The sequence below is a fragment of the Artemia sp. Qi Xiang Cuo genome, chromosome 9 (assembly GCF_049724085.1).
Source record: "Artemia sp. Qi Xiang Cuo chromosome 9, ASM4972408v1, whole genome shotgun sequence".
Lineage (NCBI taxonomy): Eukaryota > Metazoa > Arthropoda > Branchiopoda > Anostraca > Artemiidae > Artemia > Artemia sp. Qi Xiang Cuo.
The window spans coordinates 16,405,026-16,431,367 of NC_142802.1; the positions used below are offsets into that span (position 1 = coordinate 16,405,026).

At 35.5% G+C, this 26,342-nt stretch overlaps 2 protein-coding genes across 6 annotated transcripts in view; one reads left to right on the plus strand and one right to left on the minus strand.

The window, feature by feature from the left end:
* The window catches only part of SerRS-m (Seryl-tRNA synthetase, mitochondrial), a 52,521-nt gene extending 38,524 nt beyond the window's left edge, over positions 1 to 13,997 (plus strand). For all 3 annotated transcript variants that reach the window (XM_089094317.1, XM_089094315.1, XM_089094318.1), the window contains exons 3-4: positions 8,842 to 9,026; positions 12,836 to 13,997. In XM_089094317.1, coding sequence (XP_088950443.1) covers positions 8,842 to 9,026; positions 12,836 to 13,325 — 675 coding nt within the window. In that variant the 3' untranslated portion in view covers positions 13,326 to 13,997. The remainder of the gene's footprint in view (positions 1 to 8,841; positions 9,027 to 12,835) is intronic.
* A 5,698-nt stretch (positions 13,998 to 19,695) lies between these two features.
* Syt4 (Synaptotagmin 4) overlaps positions 19,696 to 26,342 on the minus strand; it is a 190,187-nt gene continuing 183,540 nt past the window's right edge. For all 3 annotated transcript variants that reach the window (XM_089094312.1, XM_089094314.1, XM_089094313.1), the window contains exon 10: positions 19,696 to 21,615. In XM_089094312.1, the coding sequence (XP_088950438.1) occupies positions 21,496 to 21,615 (120 nt within the window). In that variant the 3' untranslated portion in view covers positions 19,696 to 21,495. The remainder of the gene's footprint in view (positions 21,616 to 26,342) is intronic.

Sequence of the window (26,342 nt, forward strand, 5' to 3'; positions counted from 1 at the left end):
GCCATTTTATCAGCAGAAAAGTCTGTGGACAAAATGTTTTTATTTGGCATCTCAGCTTCAACTTGGCTCATTTGAAAAAGATTATGTTCATTTGCATTTACTAGCTCATGCTTATTATCAGTTTTTTTTTTCTTTTTTTTTTTTTTTTTTTTATAAAACGCAATTGGAAAAGTACCTTCTAGCATACTATTCAAGAATAAATTAATATTGAAAAAGAAAATTATTCGTTCATATCGAGCAATTGCATTACATTCACCAGGATTCTCTGACAACAGAAAAGAATGTTCACTTTTGAAGATTTCCAATTAGGCAAAGAAATGGCAGATTTTAATTTTTTCATATCTTAGCTAATAAACATTTATTACACGATCAAGGCCCTTTCATGTACTTTGTTGTGGATTCTGTTCATTATATAGGCCACGATTTTCATCCGATATTTTTGACGTACAAAGACGTAAGCTAAAACATTTTACTTTGCTTCGAGTAGACGTAACCTGAGCAGCCATGGATAGAATGTATTTTATCTGAAAAAAATCACTGTGATAGTCGGCGAATCAACATGGTAGGCCTTGATAAAAAAAAAGTCAGCTAAACTAATAAAAATTGGTATTGTATGTATTGTATATGGGTATTATATATATATTGTATGATATACCCCCTACCACTCAAGAAGTGAAGTTGGGTTAATCCTAATAAAATATACCTAAAACAGGCTATACTTTTTATAACCAATTTTTCCTAGAAGCAGTTGCGCTTTTATACTATTTTTTTGTTTTAATTTTAATTCATTTTAATTTTAATAAAAATTAAATAAATTAACTTTCTCAGTCTTATCTAAGGCTAAAAATAAATGCTTGCCAGTAGAGCCGATCAAACAGAGAGGACGGATGGGGCAAAATGTACTGTTACGGCGACCAAAACTTTCTTTTGATGACGATTGGGTAAGGCGGTGTGCGTGTAACTGAACCACCGTGTAACTGAACCACAAGCAACTGAACCCCTGTAACTGAATCATCATGTAAGTGAACCACCGTGAACCTCTGTATAACCGAAGCCCTGTGCAACTGAACCCCATTTAACTAAACCCTTGTGTAACTAAACCCCTGTGTAACTCATTCCCATTTAACTGAACCCCCGTGCAACTGAACCACTACGCAACTGAACCACTGCGCAACTGAACCACCGTGCAACTAACCCTCGTGTTACTGAACCATCGTGCAAATGAACCACTGAACTCAGTTTTTCAGTATTCTAAAAATATGAGGCATTATCATTGGGTAAAACACAAGTTAGAATTTTTACATGTTCAACTTTGTTTGGAATTGTTTGTTTCTTGTGGTCATGATATAAACGCCTGTCAAGATCATTCATAGAAAAGCTTTGTTTTATTTTTGCAATAACGAAGAACATCCGATGTCACAAACCATTAAAGGTGATTTTATTTCTCCTTTTTTTTCAGATGAATCAGACCTTTCTGGACGTTAAGTAATAAAGATAAGTATTTAAAATATTTGATCTTAGTGGATCTAAATATCGAATTTTGATCAGATGTCTTTGAGAAGATTCATGCTAAAAAGGATACGGGAGGGGGACTGGTTGCAATCCAGCCTTTTTTCAACATTCCTTCAACATGCCTAGAAAGTTTAAACTGCCTACCCTCAAGTTTATACCTTCAGCTGTTCTCGAGAAATTGCAGATACGTCGTGTTGTAAAACTGGATGCACAAAGCACCTTTTGATTTAGTTGAAGATGCTGCTTAGCATTTTCCGAAGGATGTGATGGCTGATACCCTCAGCCATTGCAGATATCCTCAGCAATTTCAGATATTGCTGTTATTTCCTTTTCACAACCAATAAAGGAAAAAATGTCTTTTGATTGTGTTTGGCATTTTTCCTGACATTTCCCTAAGGTTTGACTTAAATGCTCCATGTTTTTTTTTTTATTTATAGGGTCAAACATGCCCTCTTTTCTTGATAAAAAAAACACCTTGTATGTTAACAATAGGCAACTTGCATGACTTGCAGCCCTTGCACCAGGGGCTAGGGGTTGTGAACCCTGGGGGCATAGTTATTTAACTTTTGATCTGTTTTAAGTGAAATGGTCATCTCAAATTATGGATTAGATGTATTTGGGGAAAAAAGAGGGTAGCGTGGAAGCCCTTTGATCACTTAACTTTTAAAAAGTGCACTGCAACTTTTAATTTCCGATCGAATGAGCAACCCCTCCCCCCAAGCTCATGCAAAAAATCTTTTCCGTAAAAACTTTATGTGTTAACAGTGAGTAACTAGCTTAACTTACAGCCCTTGCTGTAGGAGCTACTGGTGGGGTTGTTAGCCCCAGAGGCATGGTTAAACATTGCAACACATTTTTTTTTTTGATATGATGCATTTGGGGGGGAAATGGCGGTTAAGAGGGAAAGGCTGATTGTCCTCTGATTACCTTTGATTCTTCAAAATTGAACTTGGAGTTTAAATTTCCAATCGAATGAGCCTTCTCCAAAGTTTGTACGACCATCCCTTCTATAAAATCCTTATATTTTAACAATGGGTAACTTGCAATTTCCTACAGCCCTTGCCCTGAGGACTGTGGGTGTATTTGTTAGTCACGTTTTATTGTTCGATTGGATAATGAAAATTTTAGTGCCTTTTTTAAAAGTCAAACATGATTGGAGTGCAACCAGCCCCCCCTCCCCCCAAGAAAAACCTCCTGTGGAAAATACCTCTGAAAACAGCACCTCGCCGAAAATGCCCCTCCCCTCGGAAAATGCCTCCCCGTGAAAAATCTACCCCCGAAAAATACCCCTTGTGGTTGGTTGGTATCTAATAGCTTTCGACTTGTAAAAAAGACTAGTACTGCCTGGGGATATTTTCTACCTCCACCATCCTCTCGTCTCTCCCTTAGAGCTTATTCGGTACTTATCTGCAGGCTCAATGAGAGTTGGATGTTTTGGTATTAAAATGCACCTTTTGAGGTATCTCCCTCTCCCTAACTAAAAAACAATTAGAGAACCCCAGTGCAGAAGTTTCAGTACCTTTTAAGTTTTGTAATTTGTCCATTGCTTACAGATAGTGTTTGTTATTTGGAAACATAAGGACATTTTTCGCATGAGAGTTTTCTGAAGGGAGGGGGGCTTTTCCATGAGAAGAACATTTTTGCACGGAGTGGAGGGGGGGGCAAGACTTACATAAATTCCTCTTTTCCACTTTCCTCAGCTAAACTAAAAAATAACAGAACCCAAATAAAATATTCCAATTGAAAACCATATTTTCCGCGAAGGGGATTTTCCAGGGGAGGGTTTATCTACGGGAAAGAGAGGGGGAGGGGGGGGGTAAACGCTTAGACCCGTAGACAGTGAGAGGGCGAAGGAAATCCCATTAACAGACATAAAAAAAGGGGAAATAAATCTGGCTTTAAGAGTTTGTGACGTCCGATTTTGTTTGTTTTTGTGACAACAAAACAGAGCTTTTTTTATTAATTATCTTGACAGTCATTTATAGTATGACTTTAAAAAGCTAACAATTCCAACAAGGTTGAACATGTAAAGATTCTAACTTGTGTTTTACCCAATGTAAGTACGGTGATTGAGTTGAATGAGAGTTCAGTTGCACGGTGGTTCAGTTGCACGGGGGTTCAGTTACACGGGGGTTTAGTTAAATGGGGTTGAGTTGCACGAGGGCTCAGTTAAATAGGGTTTAGTTGCACGAGGGTTCAGTTACATGAGTGTTCAGTTACACAGGGGTTCAATTGCACGGTGGTTCAGTTGCATGGTGGTTCAGTTGCAACGGAACCGGGTAGGGCATTTAGTAGCTCATATTAATCAAACAATTCTAGCCAACGAACGGTAAGTAAGGAGCGGCTCGGCCCATTAGTAACCGAAACTGTAAGAAACGGAATTTTTATAACAGTAGAGACAAGAAAAGCATTGGATCCTTATGCCAATTCTAAATATGTGCAATTCATAAAATTTTAAAGTTAACAGTCAAAAGCTACGAGTCTGAGAAAATTTGCCTGATTTTTGAAAAGGGGGAAAACATCCCCAAAAAGCCAAGCGATCTTGATGAAAATCTCATCATGAGATTAATATCAGAGACCGATTGTAGAGGTTTCAAGCTCATATATTACATTGCATTGTATCGGATTAACGACGCTTCTCGACTACTATTGTCCTTGCGTCGGCCTTGCAGTGTGTTTCTTCATCTGGGTTTGATTTCTGGGTCCCGTATTACCAACTTGAGATCAAACCCACTGCACCAACACAGGACAAAATGCTTTGAAGTAATAATCGGTACTACCGACCGACTCGAACTCCTGTTTGGGAGGAGAGTACCGTCGGTAATGTGTAGTAGTAACTAGGTTTCTAGCTCATATCTACAAAAATATGGGATTTTGTAACTTCGCCGTAAAAAAGATCAAGGATGCATCTTAATTTTTTTTCTTTTTGTTTTTCCCAAGGACGATGGAATCAAACCAATGGTCATAGAAGATTGGGAAATAACCAATGCGAACAGAAATCATAAGTTCTTGTGCCTCTTTAGAGTGACCAAAAAGATTGAAGGGCAACTAGCCCCCTTCCCACGCCTTTTCCTCCAGTAGCATCCTGTCAAAATCTAGAGGAAGCCGTTTGAGTCATCATACTTGAATGGTCCAATACTATACCTTTGAGAATGACATGACCTCCCTTAGTCTGTGTAAAAGGGCTGTAAGTTACGCACTTTGCCCATTTTTCACACGTAGTATTTGATATTGGGAAATACATGGGGTGTTTTTGGGGAATTTTCTGTGGTGAGGAATTTTTCATGGTAAGAAATTTTAGGGGAAGATTTTACACGCAGGAGTTTTATCCTGGCTTGATTTAAAGGTAAGAAATTAAATTAAAAAAGCAAACAAATTTATTACCTGAAAGGGAGGAGCAACATTGAAACTTAAAAGGAACTGAAATTTTTCCGTCTGTGAGGGAGACTGTCCCTTCCTCGAATTTTCCTCTTTACGCTAAAGTTTGACTTTTTGACATAATTCTTAAGAAAAAAGAAACTGTTCAAATACTAGGGCCCTTGAATTTGAATGAGAAGTTTTTCTTTAAGAACTTTAGAGTAAGGAGTGATGGTTGAGGAAGGGGTAGCTCTCCTCATGTACGGAATAATTTCTCTTCGTTTTAAGTCTTAATATTGCTACTTACTTTCAGTTAGAAAAACTTTTTTTATTTAATACAATTGAAGAGGTGATTGGGTGCCGAGAAAATCGATCCGGTCAATATATACCAAATCATATTATTGAGTTAGGACTAAAGTGAATACACCATTTAATGCCTTTTTTTTATGCTGGTTGTAAATTTAAGACTCATTTATCTCGGAAATTAGTTTAAGCACCCCCCCATCCCTATATCGACACCATACGAGGTGGGGTAGGTTAGGTATCGCCGCTATAGGGGGGGGGGGGCTGAAATTCATTTCCACTAGAAATGCTTATTATATTCGTAATCAGCATAAAAAAGGCATCAAATGGTGTATTCACTTTATTTGAAACTCAATAATATGATTTGGTATATATTGACCATCGATCCCGTGCATAGCGTAAGTCTTATTAATAAATTTCGTTTGCATTTTCTTTTTTTATAATTAACATATTTTTCTGCCTCAATAAATTCATAATATTTTTTTTCTTTAGTTATTATACATAACGGCTTGTTAGCTCAGTTGGTTAGAGCGTCGTGCTAATAACGCGAAGGTCGTGGGTTCGATCCCCTCACGAGCCATAGTTTTGACCTTCGTATGGTAACTCCATAAGTTATTTTAGGGATATATTTTATATCGAGTTAACAAATTTTTATAGGAATCAATATTAATTTGCTTTCTTACACCTTTCTTAGGTCGAAGTGCCTTTTCATGGAAAGTGGGATTATTATCCAAAGGACAATACAGCCTGAAGCGCCTAATCAACAAGAGCTCTGAATTAATTAAAAACTTCTGCCAATTCAATGTTGTAACTTTTGACAAAATGGATGCACGTAGTGCCTTTTGATTTAGTTCAACATCCCCTGAAATTTTCAACTTAATACCTTAGAGATTCCTCAGATATTGCAGATACGTCCTTGTGACAACCTGGATGCGGACAGTTAACCCCCCCTCAACATTCCCTGAAATTTTCAACTTAATACTCTTAGATATTCTTAACATATTACAGATATGCCCTTTTGACAACCTGGATGCATATAGTTTCTTTTGATTTGGACCAACATTGACTCGTAGTTCCAAATTTATACCCTTAGTCTTTGCTGATGTATTGTACATAAGATCTTTTGACGACCTGGATGCATAGTAATATTTTAATAAGTTCAACATTTTCACCAGCATTCTCTGAAAGTTTCAACTGGGTGCCCTTAGCCACTCCTGAGACTTTTTCAGATACTCAATTTTGACAACCTGGATGTGCGTAATGTTTTTTTTTTTTTTTTATTTAGTTTAACTCCCCCTCAACGTTACCTGAAAGTTTCAGCTAAATACCCTTTGCCGTTCCTGAGATATCATAGATACAACCTTGACAACCTTGGAAGCATTTAGTGTCTTTTGATCTGGTTCAACTTCCCCAGCAACATGCCCTGAAAGTTTCAACGTACTACGCTGTCCTGTTGCCGAGATATTGCATCTATGTCATTTAGAAAACCTGGATGCACTTAAACTCTTTTGATTTAGTTCAGTAGTAATAGTAGTAGTAGCAGTAGAAGTAGTGGTAGTAGTTTTAGCTGTAGTTATAGTAGTAGTAACAGTAGTAGTAGTAGTAGAAGTAGTGCTGATAGTAACAGTAGTAGTAGTAATAGTAGTAGCCCCAGTAGGAATGGATGGCCATCCCTAGCCGAGTGGATGGCACGTTCGAGTTGTAATCCCAAGTCCTTCGGGAGGAGGGCTCAAGTCCTAGTGTAGCAAATCTTTTGGCTTTGGATTGGAGTAAGTAGTGTGATATTGCAAGCTCAGCCGCGCGTATACACAGATTGTATTTCTTAATAGTGTTATCAGTAGAAGCGTTCCTAAGATATTATAGATTCACATAGTGTCATTTGATATAGTTCAGCATGCCGCTCAGCATTCCCTGAAGTTTCACCTTAATACCCTTAGTTTTTCAGACGCACCCAGGACTAAACTTTCCCTCTTTCCTAATAATTTAAAGCAATAGAGACAAAAAAAGGCCCCATTATTCAAATTAACAGATTAATAACCTGAACTTGAAACGCTTTAAGTTCTATTTTTTATTGACATTATTTTATACACGCCATACATGAAAAAGTTTTCGGCTTTTCTTAGCGAGGACCTAGTATAGAATGAACTGTGTTCTTTTGGGGGACGTTGATGTCATCACCTTACCACATTCATGGATCACCTAGCCGGTCGTCTGATTGTTCCAGAAGGGATTTGAGGTTGCTTCTAAAGTTATCACGTCATTTCTTTCTAAATCTTCCAGCTGTACATCCACCGTAGACTATTCGCTTGAATAAAACTTCTGGTGGGTGCAGTTTTCCCATTCGATGTATTTTGATCCAGCAACCTTAGTTGGGACAGTTGCATTTCCTGAAGAATGAAACCTTGGTAACTAAAACAACAAAAGATAGCCGACGATTTCCTCATACTGAAGACACTCCAGTATTTTGGTTTTGGCAAAAATTATCCCCCGATGACATGTTTTGAAAATTGTTTGATATTTTGTCAAAAATACCAGCGATAGCTTCATATTTTGTCAACGATGACTGCATGACTTCAGCCATTGCTGCAACTGCTGCAATTTCTGCAACTGTGATAGTGTCAGGTTTCCAATGGGTAGGGGGCTGAAACTTCCTATTAAAAGTTTTTAGACATGGAAATTTCAACAGTATACTTTTATTCCTAACTACCTTCATTTTCAGAGGATTTTAAAGCTCTTACTAGAATTTTTGGGATTTCTCATTAGAAATCCCATAAACTTGCTTTTTCCATTACTTTAATGTAACATATAATAGTTAAAATTCCTTAATCAGTGTTTAATATGTTAAAAATGTTTCTTTTACGAGTATTAGCTGTGGTTAGCTCTTCACTATGTTACAGCTGTTGCTTCAGCTACAATAGCTTCCGTTTGGTCTCTTCAAACCTCATAATTTGACATAACTGGAGTCAGTATAAAACAATCTTTTTATTCAAATTGTCAAAGAGAAGTTTTTGAACAAATTTTTTTGAAACTAATATATTATATTAATATATAATGAAACTAATATATAATAATATATAATAATTTGTTTGAAACTAAAATGGCACTTCTTGCTACCATACCAAATGACTAGAATAAGTATGAAAACAGGTTTTCTTTGTATGTCTTTCAAACACATATTTTAGATGCAAATAAATATGTAAGTCGTGTGGTTTCTCGGCCCGAAAATTTAAGGTAAGTTCCCTTTATACTTCAATGCCCCTTGAATGTATATTGTAGTCCCCTTGTATTTTATGGATGGAAGGGATAAGTACCCCTTCGCTATACGATGCTGTACTTTATTTTTGCTCTGGTGTGTAATGGTGTGCCTGTTTCGTTAGTCTCCAGCATCCCAAATGTTGATTAGTTTTAATTTACTGTTTGTAATGTTCGAAGAGGCTTCCAAAGGGATTTGATCTGATGTCAATAAGAGGTATATAAAAGTTCTATTTTTGGTGAATTTCCGTTGGAGGGTCTTTAGTTTTGTCCTTTTATGTATTGAGGGAGGGGAGGGGGGGGTAAGTTTTCTATTTTTATTCCCTTGGCGTCAGCTATATGTGAATTGGATCAGATCCTTTTCTATTTCCTGTATTGTGGTTTGCTGATGTCAGACAGCGATTGCTTTTATTTCAGATCTATACATTAGATCCGAGCCTTCATGGGGACTTGTGTCTGTCAGGTACATCCGAGATGGCAATTGCTGGTTTCTTATCGAACCAAGTACTTAATGTTGATGAACTCCCTCTTAAGTTGGCTGCTGTTAGTCGATGTTATCGAGCAGAGATTTCTAGCTCCTTTGATGAAAGGGGTATTTACAGGTTAGTAATTGACCTTGATTAGATTTTAATGCTAGTAAAGTAATGATTAGGTCCTATCAACAGCTAAAATAGTTTAGCACCTTAAAAAGCTGGGTAATAGAACAAGAAACCATGAGAGAGGAAGACAGATTGTAGGGTACACACATCGTGAGTCATGCCTAGGTTGTGTGCCAATTCGACTGCATGATCCATTTTGCTGACTAGATTCCGAGGAATTTTTGGGGTTCGAGTCTGAAGGTCTTTCACTTCAGTAAAATTGAAAATGTGCTGCCTGAAGATGCTCTTTTTCCAACCCACAAAGTAGGAAAATTCTCTTAAATCCTACTCCGAAGAAAAGTTGTACATCTTAATAATTGTGATTGTTGGCGTAAAGAGGAATCCCGCCAAGAAAATTTTGGAAGGATCGTTAAAAATTTCAACATAGAGGCGTTTTCTCCCTCCGTAAGCCTGTTACCCCCCCCCCCCCCCCCCTAAAGATTGTACCTATATATATGTGCGATATTATATTTTAATGGCACTTTGCTTGCCCAATCTTAACAGACGAGAAGAAAATTAGTGTGAGACGATTTATTTTATTAACCAGAAATTTATAATAGTATGGGGGGAAAGGGTTATTATTAAGAAATGGAAAAGAAGGATGAACCTCGAAAACCTTGGCTTGACTTAACTTGACTTAATTATCCTGCCAACTTGACGCCAGTTTCAAGAGAGTAGACACCATCTTCATCCAGGACATCCGGTCTTGAACATCCGTGGGTGCATCTTCAGTTCTTATTCCTGCCTTGCTTAGGGACTGATGTAGGTGATTTATTTATCACTTACTATGAAAGAGTTTATTCCTTTTAACGAAAGGAGGGAAGAAGGCTGAACCACGAAAATAATGCTTGTCTTAGCCTGACTTAACTGTCCTGCCGATTTGGCGCCAGCATCGAGAGAGCAGACACCATCCTCCTTCAGGACACACGGTCTTAAAAATCCGCGGGTGCATCTTCAGGTCTAATTCCTGCCTTGCTTAGAAACTGATGAAGACTATCGGACCATCTTGGTCTTAGAGGACCATTTGGTCTTTTCCACCGGGTGGCTATGGGGTTAAAATTGTAGGTGGTACGACAGGTTTTTTTCTGGAATTTGGGGGAGATGGCTGTGCCATCTGAGCGTAAGTTGCAGAAAGTGCAAGGAGAATGGAATCTGCATCGTACGGAAAACAAGGTTAGCGTTACTGACAAAATCTTACATTTAAAGTCCCTATCTTTTGGAGTCTTTTGGATTGAGTTGCATCCAGCTTTCTCAAAGTCGATGTGGTTGTTCACCAAGGTTCTGCGCCGTGCAATAGGACTGAGCCTACAGATGCATTAAATATCCGCATTTTTGTGAGGCGGCTGACAACAGGGTTGCACCAAGTTTTGCTGTGTCTCCCTTGGATGGAAGTTGTCTTGATGATCCGTGCTTTGAATTCGCTCTCGACTGATCCGTCACCACAGAATGGAGCCGAGGTACGTGAATTCCTTCACGACCGTCATCTGGTTTTTGCATACTTCGACTACAGGAGCGGGTGATTGAGATGATTGTGGATCAATAAACATGATTGTCATTTTGCTCCAGCTGATGTTGAGCCCAACTTTGGCAGCTTGAGAACCATGGATAACTGACGAAATCATAAGTGAGTGAAATAAAAGAAATCTGCCATATGAACTAGCTCTGAATACCCAGAATCCGATTGATTTCGAGGCAAGTAACTGAGTAAACTTTCTTCAACGTCAAGCTAAAAAGAGCTATTTTAGTGAGAAGTTCAGTGAGCCCAATCATCATGGAATTTATGGGGGAAAAAATTGCAGCCATTGCTAGAAATGATTCAGAAAATTTTCTTTCGCTGAGGAGCAGGACTGGAGTTTCGATTTGGAAATGCCCAAGTGATGAGATTGTAAAAATTGCTAAGGACAATAAATTTAATTCTGCTGTGAATGATGGTCTGAATTTACGGACATTTAAGCAAAAATTATGTAGCTACTTCCTTCCCTGTTTGACATTATTAGCATATTCCCAACAACAGGAATGTTCCCAGAAACAGGCTAAAGTAATACCTCTGTTCTAAGGAGGTAATACATGAGGAAAGGAGGGTAAGGATGGGGATACATAAAAAAAAGTTAATGGAACTGCGGTGTGTTTTAACAAACTCAAAGTGGTTGATATTAGACAACTTCGAGATTATCAAGCCGGAATATTCTCGTATCAGGATTTAAATTTCGTCATTCCTGAAGTATTTTATAGTTTTTATGGAGAAAATAGATCACTTCATAGTCACAGCACCCGCAATGTTGATAATCCAGTCACTGAATACAAATGTGGAACTAGAGCAGATGTCTAGATCCTCAGGCTTAGAACTCTTCCACAGAGCATTTGGGCGGCGGATTACCTTCAATTTATTCAATAGTAAAATGAAAAACTTTCTTTTTCGTAGATGTTATGTTTTGGTTGTTATTATTCTTTTTTGCCTTTTTTTTCTTTTTTTTTTTTTAGAATAACAATTAGTCATAATTTGGTTGTTTTGTTTCCTTTTTTCTTTTTTTTTTGTTTTGTTTGTTTTTTTTTTGTTAAGATAGATATATGTAGTTGCCCAGTACCAAGGGCTTTCATGTCTTTCTTTGGATAATTTTGTAAATAAACTTAAAATGAAACTAAAGCTGAAATTAAATGAACTGAAACTGAACTAGACAGAACGGCATTAATAGTAATAGCTTGTTTCAGAAAATGAGAGGATTCTGCTTTATTAGACTTGAGTAGTATAATTACATTTTTGTTAAAGATTGGAACTTCCAAATCTGCAACGGACACTAAAACGCTTAGCTCCATCTGAACTTGATATGATTTTTGTATTTACGATTTTAGATTGGTTTTTCATATTTTAGATTTTACTCTTTTCCTTGTTTATTTTTTTATTTAAATATTTTCTTTATTTAAGTCTATGCTGTTTGCTAGTACGGGTCTGAGGTTCTTGTGAGCTTTGGTTTCGCTTCTAAGATTCTATCTCCGAGTAAGATTTTGCCTTTTAAGAAAAGCAATTACATTTTATTTTTTACTTTCTCTGGCTCCTCAGAAAATGATTCCTAGCTCTTTCTGAAAATACCTTCTGCACCAGTGCGGTTTTCTAAAATTGGTATGCTTTCCAATTTCTGTTTGAATTTCACAACATTTCTTTTTGCCATTTTTGGGGGCATTTAGGTAAAAAAAAAAATCTACTTGCGTTCCGGATACATTTAATGTTCCGGAAATATTGCGGTCGTAAGTGTTGTGGCCGAGAGGTAAGCTCCAACCGGAAAAAAATTGTACAGGCCTTCAAAATAGACATTATTTATCAAACGCCTTACACGGCCATGCCAATCAGTGGGAGCGCTTGTCACGAATAAAAGATGAGGCACTAAACATGTAATAATGACAGCCATAGCCATCGTCTTACAAATTAATGTGCAAACTCGAAATAACACAATTAGAGTCAAACTAAAACCAAAAACATTTAAATCATCCCTATTCTAGACCAACGAACAAATGATATAATTTCTGTGGGAAGCTCCTGCCTTTTGACTGAAGCCATAAGAACTCAAAATACTGGTAGAAATAAGGTCCGGCATCAAATTCCATCAGCAATTCAGCATTAAATAATGGTCCTGACTTGATTGGTCTGATAAAATGATGACTAGACCTGATACAATTTCGATATTAAATCATGGTTTGCCAGTGCTTATATCAAGTAATTATTACTAGTTTTACTATTAGAACATATTTTAAAAGTAAAACCTGTTTGTTATTTTTAGGGTCCATCAGTTCACAAAGGTAGAAATGTTTGGTGTAACCAAGAATGACATATCACAAAGTGAAGCTCTCCTCCAAGAGTTTGTCGACATACAATCAGAGCTTTCAGCCTCCTACGGAATACATTGCCAGTTACTTGACATGCCCCTCCACGAGTTAGGCGCTCCTGCCTACAGGAAATTTGACATTGAAGCTTGGATGCCAGGCAGAAATATGTTTGGTGAAATTAGTAGCTCATCAAACTGCACAGACTTTCAAGCCAGACGTTTAAATATTAAGTATAAAAGTGGTGAAGACACTTATTTCTGTCATACAGTAAACGGTACAGCCTGTGCAGTACCAAGAATGCTTATAGCCTTGTTGGAAACGTTTCAGAATCGGTACGCAGATACAATTAACGTTCCAGAAGTGTTATGGCCTTATATGAATTATCAAAAGCTTTTAACACCACCTGTGTTTCCCCTCAAAATGAGGTATATAAAATCTTGGTAGAAGAAATAAATGGTTGTTTTTATTAGTTATGGTACTTATAATTTTTTTTTTTAGTTCCTTGATTTTAGGCTTGATCTATAGGCATGGACGAAAAGGTGAAACCTCCTTCTATAAGGAAGGAGGAGGTAGAACCTTTTCTGCTGTTTATTCCCGTAAGAACTCTAATAAACAATAAACGGCATGGGTTTCAGTGATCTTCTTCTGAGACAACTAAAAAATATCGAAAACTGGTTTCTTGAAAATACGGAACACAAATGCCTATATTGAATCGTGATTAATGCTAATAATAAAGTGCTGTGAATTTCTATGCATTTTCTGTAAAAAAAAGTCATAACTAAAATAGTCATTGATTGAACTGATTGAAAAATATTATCGTCATCTATGCTTTAAAAAAAAGAATAAAATTAATCATCTGCCATTTTATGGCAAAATAACTGGTTTTGCCAACCAAAGGTCCTTGTATTTACTTAATTCTGTTTTGCCAAGTTGCAATGTTTCTAGTATTATGATTGCCATCTATGCTTTGCATAATATAGATGACAATATAGATTACTGGCAATTGTGCAATGTAAATAAAGAGCTTCATTTATTTTTCTATTTGTTTGCTATGCCTTTCTAAGCAAATAGACCAATTGGGCTGAAACGTGGCTTATATAACTTTCTCTGGCTAGAGAAGATCAAGGAATGGGGGAGGATGATTGTGTTATATAATCCTTGTTTTGTTTATACCATATGTAACCCTCTGGCGGGTGAAGGTCAAGAAAGGGGGGGGGGGTCACATACTCGAATCAGTTTTTTTTTGTGATTTGGCACGTGATGTTATTATTGTTTACTATCTCAAGTTTTTAACTTTAAATCATAGTCTGAAAACTACGGACAAGGTAAGAAGTTACATTAGGGCTCTATTAAGGACTCAAAATGGTTTTTTTTTTTTTCAGATGCGATTATTATATTTGGAAAGAGCATAAAAAAGACATCAAATGTATCCGCTTTCTTTCTAGCTAAATCGTATGAAAAGGGGAAAATTAAGTGTTTTTTTTTTGTGTGTAGGAAAAAGTCAAGAGGGGTTTAGGATAGTTGTTGAAGGAGTGGTACCACTGTGAACTCCAATTTTGTGCATTGAAATTATAGAAAATACAGTTCCGTGACTCAAATGTATGCTATTCTATTAAGGAAGTCCAGTACTGAAACTCCTATTAAACTCCAGTTTTGTCAACGAGTTAGGTTGAACTAATAAAATGATGTGAGTAATTTTACGCATAAATCATAATTTATTTAGGTATCGTGATTCCAAAGCGTAGTGGTTACCACGTCCACTTTACACGCAGCAAACATCTGGTTTGATCTTGGATAGAACCAGTTTTTTGTTATGCTAGCATTTTCTTTTTATGCAGCAAAAAATGACAGGAAGTGGTAGGGAACGCTCAAGAGAGTTTTAGGCTATTTTTTGTCAGGAGGAGGGGGCACTGGAGTTTTGATAAAGTTGAATAAATCTTAAGTTTGAACCATTATTTATTTGATGTTATTTTTCATTACACTAAGACAAATTGAGCATAGTAGGTTTTCTGTGATAAAGAAACAAAATTTTTGATTGCTTTAATTTAAAGTTAAACATTTTGGACGTAGCGCTATAAAATAATGTGGACGTAGGTTAACTTAAAGGTGACAAAATTTTGGGCATAGGTCAAGAAGTCCACAAAAAATTAATTAATTTAAAGAATTTGATGATACTTTGTCATAAAGAAACAAAAAATTCAATTGCTTTAGCTCAAAGTACAACATATTGGAGTTAGCGTGACAAAATAATTTGAACGTAGGTTAATTTAAAGGTGACAAAATGTTGGGCGTATGCCAAAAAGTGCACAAAAAGGAATTTACAATAATTTATTTAAAGTAACAAGAATTAAAATATCCTGGATTTGATTTGTAAGTTTAAAGCTTTATTTATTAATTATTACTATTAGTTATTTTAAAACAATTATTACTAGCAGAGTAGATTCTACGCATTAAAGTACCAAGGACAGTGAATAAGATATATTTGTTTGCATTTGTTAAATGACAAATTAAACAATATCTTAACATTAGGAAGAATCAGGAATTCAATTTTTAATGAGAAAAACCTCCATATGCAGTTATGCAGTTTTTGGTAGTAAAGGGTGACAGATTTAAAAAAAAGAAACGTGGATGAAAATTGTCAAAAAAAGGCCAGAAACATAAGGCACCAAATAGCTTAAGAATTTGTAGTTTTTCTTTGAAGGTGTTATTGTCTTTGGAAAGTGACAGAATTTTAATGTGTGAGTTCATTGACGAAGAGTGTTGCCTAATTAGCAAATTCGTTTTGCTTATTTATTTTCATGTTGTAATGTGGTAACACTGCTGAAAATGTGGCAATACACTTAAGAGTTTATAATTTTTAAATAAATAAAAGAAAAATCTCAGGAAAATTGTGGTTTTCAGGTATGAATAGGCATAAGATGGGTACAGGATGGAATAAAAATGTTTCTACTCTTATATCCTTGGTATTTATTAAATTTTCAAACTTATGAAACTTGAAGAATTTCTGAGACCACACTGGCTAAGCATGACAAAATAAGAAAAATCTCGAAAAGAAGAAACTCGACGATATTTAGAGCCAGTGTGGTCTCATAAATGCAAATATTTTGGCCGAGACCTCTGCTCGACCGTCCTAAGTGCAAAAATAAAAAAGGACCTTAAAAAAAAACTACTACTAAAACAAATAAAAAACCAAATCGTAAAAAAAACACTAAAATTAAAGTAAAATCCTTTTTAAGCAGAAGTATCTACTATACGGTAGAAACTTATTTGAGCCCCATTTATAATGAAATAAATTAATTCAGATTTTTCTCTTCTACATTATAATAGTTTGTAACCTAGCCAAATGTTAGATGATGCCAGTGATTGGAGTGATTGGATTTTAAAAAGCATGGTAAGTGATTGGATTTTAAAAATGTATCAAATAAAATGAATTCGGATTGAATTTTTTGATTTTCCATTTATTGTTTGATTTTTTATTCAGTTACGCTTTCGCCATTGCTTGGTTTCACATGCAGTTTTGCAGTTTTTGGTAGTAGCAGGTACTAAATTCAAATAAAATAAATATAGGTGAACAGTCAGCAAAATTTAAGCTAAAAACAAATACAGCTCAAAATATCTCAAGAAGGCGTAGCTTCCGTTGAAGGTATGATTGTCTTTGGAAATCAAGTTATCTTTTTGGAATGTCTTTGGATTTTTAATGTTTGAATTTTTACAGTCAGAAGGCAGAGTCAAATTTAAAAAAATTAGGCTTGCTTACTAATTTTCATGCTTCAACATGGCAACACTGACAATGCTAAAGTAATAAAAGAAAAATCTTAGCAAATTGGAGTTTTTAGGCATGATTAGACCTAAAATGGGTCTAGTGGACAAAAAATGTTTTCATTTCGATGTCCTTTGTACTTTGTTAGAACTAAAAATTGATATATAAAACAAAACTAGTTACAAAAGTGGCAAAAAAGACGCAAACTGGTTAAAATAGCAGGCGCAACTGGCAAAAGTGGCAAATAAAATAATTAATTTTGGCATCAGGAAGAGAAATGGTTCCATAATCAGTACAGGACGGAGACCAACACATCTTCTAAAGTCTACACTGAAGACCTGACTATACCAAAAAATGGTCCAAGCGACGAAAAATGTTTTCACTTTGATGTCCTTTGTACTTTAGTAAAAAGCTAGGAAGCACGAAATTTGTAAATGACACCTTCTGATTTCTAATTAAAAAATGGTTAAGGTCCTTTTAAGCACCTTAATAAAATGGTAAAACGACTTTTTAAGATCCGTTTTTTTCACTGGCTGTAAATATCCTGGTAGTTTCTTCTTTTGGAGCTTTTTCTTACTGGGTAACTTAAAGTACAAACTCAAGAACGCAGCATAATATTTGTGCCAGGAAGTGCACAGAGAAATTGGCAATGCTAAATTTATCATAAAATAAGAAGCCAAGAAAAGCCGTAGTTTAAGTGTATTTAAACAATATATAATACAACTAAGTTTACTACAATAAAATATAACACAATTACTTGAGAAGGCCAAGTCAAACCATCTACGGGAAATATAGCCATAAGTAAAAGAAAATAGGAAACTGAATTGCCGAGAATTTAAGGCGTTTTAATAGGAGTGTAACAACAACTCAAAACGATAAGTGCCACTCGCAGCGCAGCGTTACCTAGCTGAACTATACAATTCGAAATAAGCTTCGACTAGGTTAAATCTTAATGGAGTAAAGTGTGATTTTAATTAAAATCCAAAAAAAGTAAAGTCACAGTTAAAGAAAAGCAAGTAATATCGAAAGAAGTGGTGTACTCTTTTTTGGCAAAGTCTCTTTTTTGTCTTCAGCACAATATAAATCAAATCAAATAAGGGGTGGGGGGGGGGGGGTTAAATAAAATGAATATAAATCGCCTCATTAAAATTAGCGTCACGATAGTGCTGGGTAACCCAAGATGGTGTTTGTATTGTTTGTTTTATACGAACTCAGCTGTCACCTCACAGTTTCCAATACCCTTTAACTATAAAAAATGCCAATGTCAAACTCCAAATATCAAAATGTTAATATCAATTCAAAATCAACACCTTACTTAGTAGCTAGTCGTATATAGGCAGGAGCAGCCAAGCCCTTTTAAAAAGGATATAAGTCATGTTAGTTAAGCTATCAAAGTGAAGTTGAGTAAATAAAATAAAAACCATTTTAATGAACAGCCACAGTAAAGAACTAGAACAGGTTCTAGAACAGGAACTAGAACAGGTCTGTGAATAGCTTTTCTCAATACTCAGGCTATGTATCTAAATGTGCAACTTGTTTGTTTATAAGTTTCAATGTTCTCTATGAGGATAGAACGTAAAGATAGAAACATAAGAATGAAGATGAGACTCTCTATAATTTTGCCTTTAACCTGGAGTCACGCTAATCCAGGAAGTGTCGTACTAATTTATAGAGTATAGAACAATCAATTTATTCCCTAGGGGGTGGGGAAGTTAGCCAGAAGTTTAGATCAGAAAATTTATTGATACGTATTCTATACCTAAGTAAAGAATTTCTTTTAACGTAAAAGTAAGGAGTAGGGGGCTAGTCCACAAACAATGCTAATCTTGCCACGAGTGAAGTTTATGTCCTGTTCTAAACTAGATGAGAATTTTGCTGATTTATTTTAGTTGTGTATATTATAATACTTTTAAGTGATAATAGTATCCTTTTTGTATTAAGCAACCAATAGAGGGTTCAGTATATAGACCCGCACAAAAATTTGTATGAAAAGTTGCGCTGCCCTCCTGTTACTAATCAAAAGGATCAGTGTTATGGCATCAGTACGGTCTTTTAGTATCTGATATGAGCAGTCAATGCTCCATTTTTTTTTTTAAGGGATAATTTTAAAAGACGCGTCAAAAATTTGTTACATACATTTTTGTTACGTTTATACGAGTTGGACCAATTTTTTTTTTTTTTTTTTTTTTTTTTTTAACAAAAAATTTTTAACATACATTTTTGTTACGTTTATACGAGCCGGACCGTATTTTTTTTGTGTGTGTGTGTGGGGGGGGGTTCAAAACCGATCCCCCTCCCCCTGAATTAGGCCTTGTCAGTAATATCAGTAACGGATGATCTTTCCAAGATTTCCAAAATCAGAGCATGCAGCAGGTCAAACTCATGGAATTATGGTCATAGCTTCAAAATATATACATTCAACGTGACCCCAAGTTAACGATAAAATTTCAATACAAAATTTTGTAGGACCTGGCCATAATTCTTTTTCTATCTCCATAATATGGATAGCAGTAATATATTTGCCAAACTTGGGCGTTTATTTTATAGCAGCATTTATATTCTGCCCATTTAAGGAGGTTCCTACGGCTCATTCAAAGTAGGTTTGTTCTGTGAATAGTATTTTTGATCGGCAGTACGTATTGTCGGTCATCAGGTCATAATCGACGTACGTCGTCTGAAGGTCAATATACATTATTGGGGATAGAATATACCCGCCATACTTGGGCATGTATTTAGACACCATTTGCGATATAAACTTTTCACGGTGCTTCCTTGACCAATGAATATAAAGATGGTTGCGCACCTAAAGGGTCTAACTTTCTTTTTTTTCATAAATTGTTTATAAATTTTCATATTTATATGAAATATAAATATAATATATAAATTATTGTATTTATTATATTTATATATTTATATAAATATAATATAATAAATATTAAGTATATAAATATTATAATATATAAATATTATAATAAATATTATATAATAAATAAATACAATAAATATATTATATTTATATATTTATTATATTTATATTCCATGGATTGTAATACCTTTAGCTTTTCAGAAACGACTCATTCCTCTGATATTTTATCTCTTTCTGACCAAATGATCTCATTTAAAATATTTTGGTTTTAAGTTTGGGGGGTAGAAGAGAGTTTAACACGGCTTATCAAGGGTGTGAAGTCCAATTAGGTCCATTTCTGAAGCATAAAAAGGACCTTTAAAATATACACTTGGGAACTTCAGTCCTTTAGGCATAGTGCTGTTAATGTACCTAATGAGGGGTTTAACTCTATTTGTCTCTATTGAAGGACCACCAGTCAGATCGATGATGATTAAATACACAATAGAAAGAATATAAAGTCACAATAAACAGACTTTATCCCTGTATAATCGTTTTTCAGCCAAAAAAAAAAAAATTAACAAAGCTTTAAGAACAGGAATTCTATTTAAAGGTGGTACAGAAGATACTTTTCAAGATACCAGTAGTCAGGCGATAAGTGAAGTTTCCTGTTTAAGAACAGGAATTCCATTTAAAGGTGATATTGAAGAGTAGATGGCGCTGAAATAAAAACGAAAGAAAGCTTCATACTGTAATCGTTGGGTGTTTGTCATGTACGCTGAAAATGTTAGCTTTACTTGAAACCAAAAAAAAACTACTCTCACTGTTCCTCATGAGTGTGAATAATACATAAAAATAAACTCAAATTATTTTTCTTTATAGTTTAATTTAATCTTTCAAAATACGTTTTCAGGTATTTTGGTATCTTTGGGGATTCAAGGGGGAAATTCCAAGTGTGCTTTATTTAGGATAGTCACGATGTGATCTCTAAGATGTTAAATAGTTATCATATAATCCAAGGATGTATCCAGATGGGAGGTTAGGGGGGTTTCAAAATCATAGATTTTGGAAAACGCCGTTTTTGTGTATTTCCTTTAAGAAAGAAAATTAAGAAAAAATCATTATCACGCATTAAACTTTTGTAAATTAGTGCTCCTGAAGCCTAACAATAAAAGATGTTTTTCAACCGAACATAATTCTAATGTCTTGCTTAGGATTATGCAAGTATACAGTGTTGGTGTTCGACCGTTTTCTCTTGGTGCCGGCGAACTATATTCGGGCATATTAACACTATAATACCTTACATTAACTATGTTAAGGTCTGCCTTCATTCAAGTGTACCCTTGCCATGGGATCAACTTTGGAAGCAGCTCTTTTTTTTGGGTTCTTCTTAAACTATCGATATTGTTTGACTCTTTTTTAACGGAATGAAAGACATATTCGGTAATATTTTAAAGAGGGGAGTTGAGAAAATTGAATAAAGTTTCCAGGAATCATCTCAAATATCAAATCCTGATTATTCATGAAGCGAGTAATCTACCCTATGATAATTATTATTTTTATTTTGAATTATTTAAGTTTTCTTGTCATAGCTTGACACTCTTTTTTCTAATATCTACTTTATTGTCCCTAGCTCTAAATTTATTTCTTCGCTGAAATATTGATGAAAATGAAAAAAAGAACGCTATCCGAATTTATGGCATATTTTTTGTTATTGCAGGGTGTTTCAAGCTTTATTTCAATATTGTTAATTCATTTGTCATATGTTGGAAACCATTTTCTTATATGTTTTTCTTGCGCTACTTCTATTCCTCTACTGAACAAAATTTTTGACTAAAAAAAAAAGCTTTATTTATGCCATTCTGCTATTTGTCGCCTTTGGAGTTGGATACTTCATTTGAATACTACGATTTATTTGTCATATATTGACAATCGCCCTCTAATGTGTTTTTCTAGTGCTACATTTATCACTTTTCTGAAAGATTTGCGTGACTAAAACAAGAAAAAATTTAATCTCTTAATTTATGCCATTCAGCGATTTGTCGTCTTGGGGCATTTAATACCTCATTCCAATGTTGTAAAGCACTTCCGCTTGCATTTGATCCCCCAAGCTCGAGCCTTCCAATAACCTGAAAAGTCAAAAATACAAGTGGCAATTAATATTTTACATGTGGTAATAGACAAATAGCAAGACACAGACCTTATGGCTATTTCATTTCAACGAAAATATACTGCCATCTAGTGCCTCGTGGAAAAAACGAAGTGGTGTTACCAGCCGATAGTATTTAGAAATTACCACGGGCACAGTCAGAGAGAGGTTAGGAGACAAAAGCCTATCCCGGTAAAAAGAAAGAAAATAAAAATTTAACTCGGAAAAAGAATCCCTTTGTATTTCCGCCTCGTTTGTCTTCAGATCTGTTTAATATTGTCATTTTAATTACGATAGTTCAATTTATTAATATGTTTTGAGCTCCTTAATTCATTACTATCCCACCAGTTTATTGAAAATTAACTCCTCAACCCTTCCCCCATAAAAACTACCTGGCAATGGCCCTGATAATTACAATAATATTTATAACTTTGAGTTTGGACAGCACAAAAACTAACTCACAACAGACAACACTAAATAATTTTCATAATATAGGTGGTAATTGTCTTTATCTGTTGCCGAGATAGGAAAACCACAGGCTAGAGAGGAGAAAAAACTGCTTAAACATTTTGCTCTGAAAAATAAAAAATTAAGCCTATATGCGAAGGAGATGAGCCACGAGATAAACGGCAAAAACAAATGCGGCTGACCTGTCTGTATCACATGGTGTTTTATGTACATATTCCATTCTGATCAAACTATGACTCAGCAGTGCTTGCACATGCTTTTACTCAATTTACCCTCTTTACGAGGGGCTGGTCAACATCCAGTGTGTTTGCGGTCACTCTAGTTTGTTTTAATCCAAGTTTTGTCTAAATCGTGGAACCCAAATTTATTGTTGCCAAACAATTCTTTGTGTCTTTCTTTACTTCCTTTAGTAGTCACGACAAGAATTCTTCAGAACTTGTTAACTTCGGGTAATCCACTTCGGGTAATAAATTCGGGTAATCCACGGCGCTCATTGTTGCTATAGCATCATCACTCTGGATTTTCTCGTCACTCATTGTCAATACTAATTTTGGGGTTCAATAACGCTAATCACCTCATAGTTGTTATAGTCAAAACTGAATCTTTTCTGTATGCGGACGATAGACTTTTTGTAAAAATCGCAACTGGACAAATCGCTTTTCTTCAGTCTCAAATTTTAGATTTTTATATCTGTCGTCTGTGTAATTACTAGTTTCCGTGCGGCTGATCAACTTGCCAATTTCTTCTGCCACGTCTAAACTTAGGTGAATATTTTGAGATGGAGGTGCTGGGAAGTATTTTCAGGATTATCACTCCCTTGTTTTCTAAAAAGGTCCGTTATCTTAAGGCTACGTCCAGGTCTTAGGAGGGAGGCGATGGTTGGTGCAGTAGGAAAACATTAGCCGTCATTATATTGGAAAGAGTGTTAAATGGCAAATAAATTTGTTATGTATTTTGAATGTTTATCTTTGAGCGAGTAAGTTAGTCAAACATTTGAGATATTTTCCAAGTTGTCCTTGTGTGTTTTTGCTAAGGTGATAAAATGTCTGTTATGAACACATTTTCTGAGAACTTTGACTATTGTTTTATCAAAATAAACTTTTTTGGAATAATTTCAGAAGTCTAATCAAGTCTATTTTAAAGGTTTTATTGCACTAGGATAGGGTCAATTTCGTTGACCGAACTCAACTAATTTCCAATATGATTAAAACCTTTTAGTTAGAACTTTGCCCTGGAAACAAATACAAAAACTAGGACAAAACCATTACAGGATTGTAAATGAATTGATGTAACTCTTGGGTTTATGATTGAAAAAACATTTCTGAACACAAGGCTTGTGGAAAAGATTAGCTTTCCACAGCATCATGTACTTAGCATCATGTACTACTTTTGGTCTACCACTTTTACAACTACAGGAAAAGTTAAATTTAAGTGATTGGTCTGATTGTGATTGAGAGAAGCAACTAGCTTACAGTTTCCATGTCTGTTATTTAGACGGATTAGACAAAAGGATGAAATCATGTTTTTAATTGGCAAATGATTAAGTTTCATTGTTACATTAAAAATGAATTTTGTGATGAGATTTTGGTGGAGGAAATATAAAGGGAAGTGACGTTTGTTCAAGTTGCATATCTGTAAAGCTATATCCCTGAAGATGACTAATTAGTATCAACATAGAGCAGTCAAAGCGGCACAACGTAATAACTAGTATAATCAAAATTGATAATAAAACAGTACACTTTAATGAAATAAAAAAAAAGTAATGTAAAAGAAAGTAAATGAAAATAAGTAAAGTAAAGTAAAGTAAATGAAATAACCTGAATAAAAAAAAATATGTGAAGTAATGTGATATGTCTGGATACATTTTACTCTCAAATTAGATCGAAGCAATCACCCATCTTCTTGGGCGGACAAAAGGATGCTTGAAGATAAACATAAAGCTCGAGGGTGCTGGAAAGGTTATTGCAGGAAATCAAGCAGGAAAGGTCATAGCAGGAAATCAATGCAACCACAGATGAGTTGACAAGGTTCATAAATATGCCAAATGATACAAATTATACCGTTCGTAACTGTGTCCTTTTGCTCCAGAAAAAAAATCCATAAGAAACTACACAAAACTACCACATGAAAAACAAACAATAGCCACAAAGCAATATCCTCTGGGGATTCAGGGGGTTTCTGTAGATTTCCAGTAGTCTCAGGATCTGCTTTTTTTGGCAGGAGATGGATCAGAAATTCCCCAAAACCGGAAGAAGTGGGAAACACTGACCGTTTATGATTTATCCACGCAAAGTAAATCTTATTCCAGTTTTCCGGAAAGCACATTTCAACCCCAGTATTTCATGGTGTGGGTAGGGGGGGGGGTGTTCCAGGCCCGTATAAAGCTGTCAATGGGTCCATGGTCTACTGATCCGCACCTTAAAAATCTTGAGGTTTATAATTTTTTCCGTATTTTCTTTTTCCATATTTTGTCTGTTTTTCATTATTATTTTTAAATTTATCCGGCCTTCTTTTTCGAAGGCTGGATACATTTCGCTGACCGAAATAGTCCTTCATGCAATTTTTCTAAGCAGCATGGAGGATTGAACTGTAAAGAACAGACGAGGAAGATAAAGTGATTGGTTGGTTCGTATTTCCTACAGAATTTCTATTAAATGTTTGAACAGTACTTGAATTCTTAGGAATTGCTAGAGCACGCTCTACTTTCCATGGAGATCTATAGCTTTAGTAGGGCATTCGATTTCTTTTCAGAATCGAGGGTGCTGTTCAAGAGGGTTCCTGTTCAAAATTACGTTAAATTCCTTGACAATAATTGAGCATGCTCCGCTGTCTGTCGAAACCAGGCACGTAAAAATCCTAAAGAAATTTTGGATTTTTTGGGTGGAGTATTCGATTCCTGTCCAGTATCGCGTTAAACTCAATAAATTCCATGAGCATATTAAAACACATTTTGCTTTCCATGGAAGGCGGAATGGATTGTGGAGACACAGTTTTTGTGGACTTGCTTGTGTAGGCACACTTTTCTCACACCTGGCACGCACAAAATGGTGTACATGATTTCTGGAAGTTATTTCATTCGGCTTTGAAATCTAAGTTCTCTGTATGTGCATTTTTCTTGTTTTTTTTTTACTTATAGGCTACTTTATTTGACACCGTGGCATGAGAAAACAAACACTGTACCCACTTTTGAGTGAGTACAATGAGTGAGTAGGCTACTTCCTTTCTCGACAGAACTTTTTCATATGCAGAAAGACGTTCCCTGCTGAGGATATGCGACTCCGAATCTCCTCTGAGGATTCCCCAATTGCGTTTATCATTGAGCTAAGGTATTTGAACTACTGCACGTCCTCGGTTTGACTACCATTTAAAGTCACAGGGGTGCCATCCGTTCCAGGTGCCGAGTCATAGCAGAGGTATCTGCTCCAGACTCAGTGTGGCCACATCATCAGCATAGTCAAGGTCCGTGATTGAGAAAAACGGGCTTGTGTAGGATTTTTTGGACGTACGTGGGTATTTTTTCATAGTAGAGGGGACAATGATAAAAAATTGATAATTTGTAAAAGTCATGCTCAGAAATTTAAGAATTTTTGGGTGGGCCAGTGACCACGAAGTTCTTCCTTGCCTTGGCTATATCCCTCATGGAAACTCATGGCTTAGGTTGGGAATTCAACATTTATTAAAAATCACTTAAATTACTTGAGTATCCTAGATCGTGCTTAGCTTTCCATTGACATACAGGGCTTTCACCAGGGAATTTAATTCCTGTTAAAAAAAACAAAAACAAAAAAAAAACACTGAAATTACATTGTTTCTATAGAAGCCACGTAGACAAGCAACTGGGAAAAAGAATAATAGCCAGGAGAACATGGAAATAATATTTCCTGCGGATAATTTTAATCACTGTTTAACTAATAAGCTAACAATGAACAAATTATTAGTGAATAAACGAATAAATTTTAAGGGATATTTAATTTCATACTAGATTTCCAATGTTTAATTTTGAGATCCTTATTGAATAGCCACTTCGTTGAAAAGTAAATAAGTTTTATTTCAATAATGCTACTGAATTACCTCTAAAATCACGAAATTTGTTGGCAAAATACCAAAGGCAGGGTTGGTGCCATGGTCAGATTCTAAAGTGCTACAATTGCCCAAATTTGCGTGCTACACATCGATTATTGGTGCTACAGTCCAAAAACATTTTTCGTGTGTCGCGGATTGCGCCCAAGGTTGCCATCA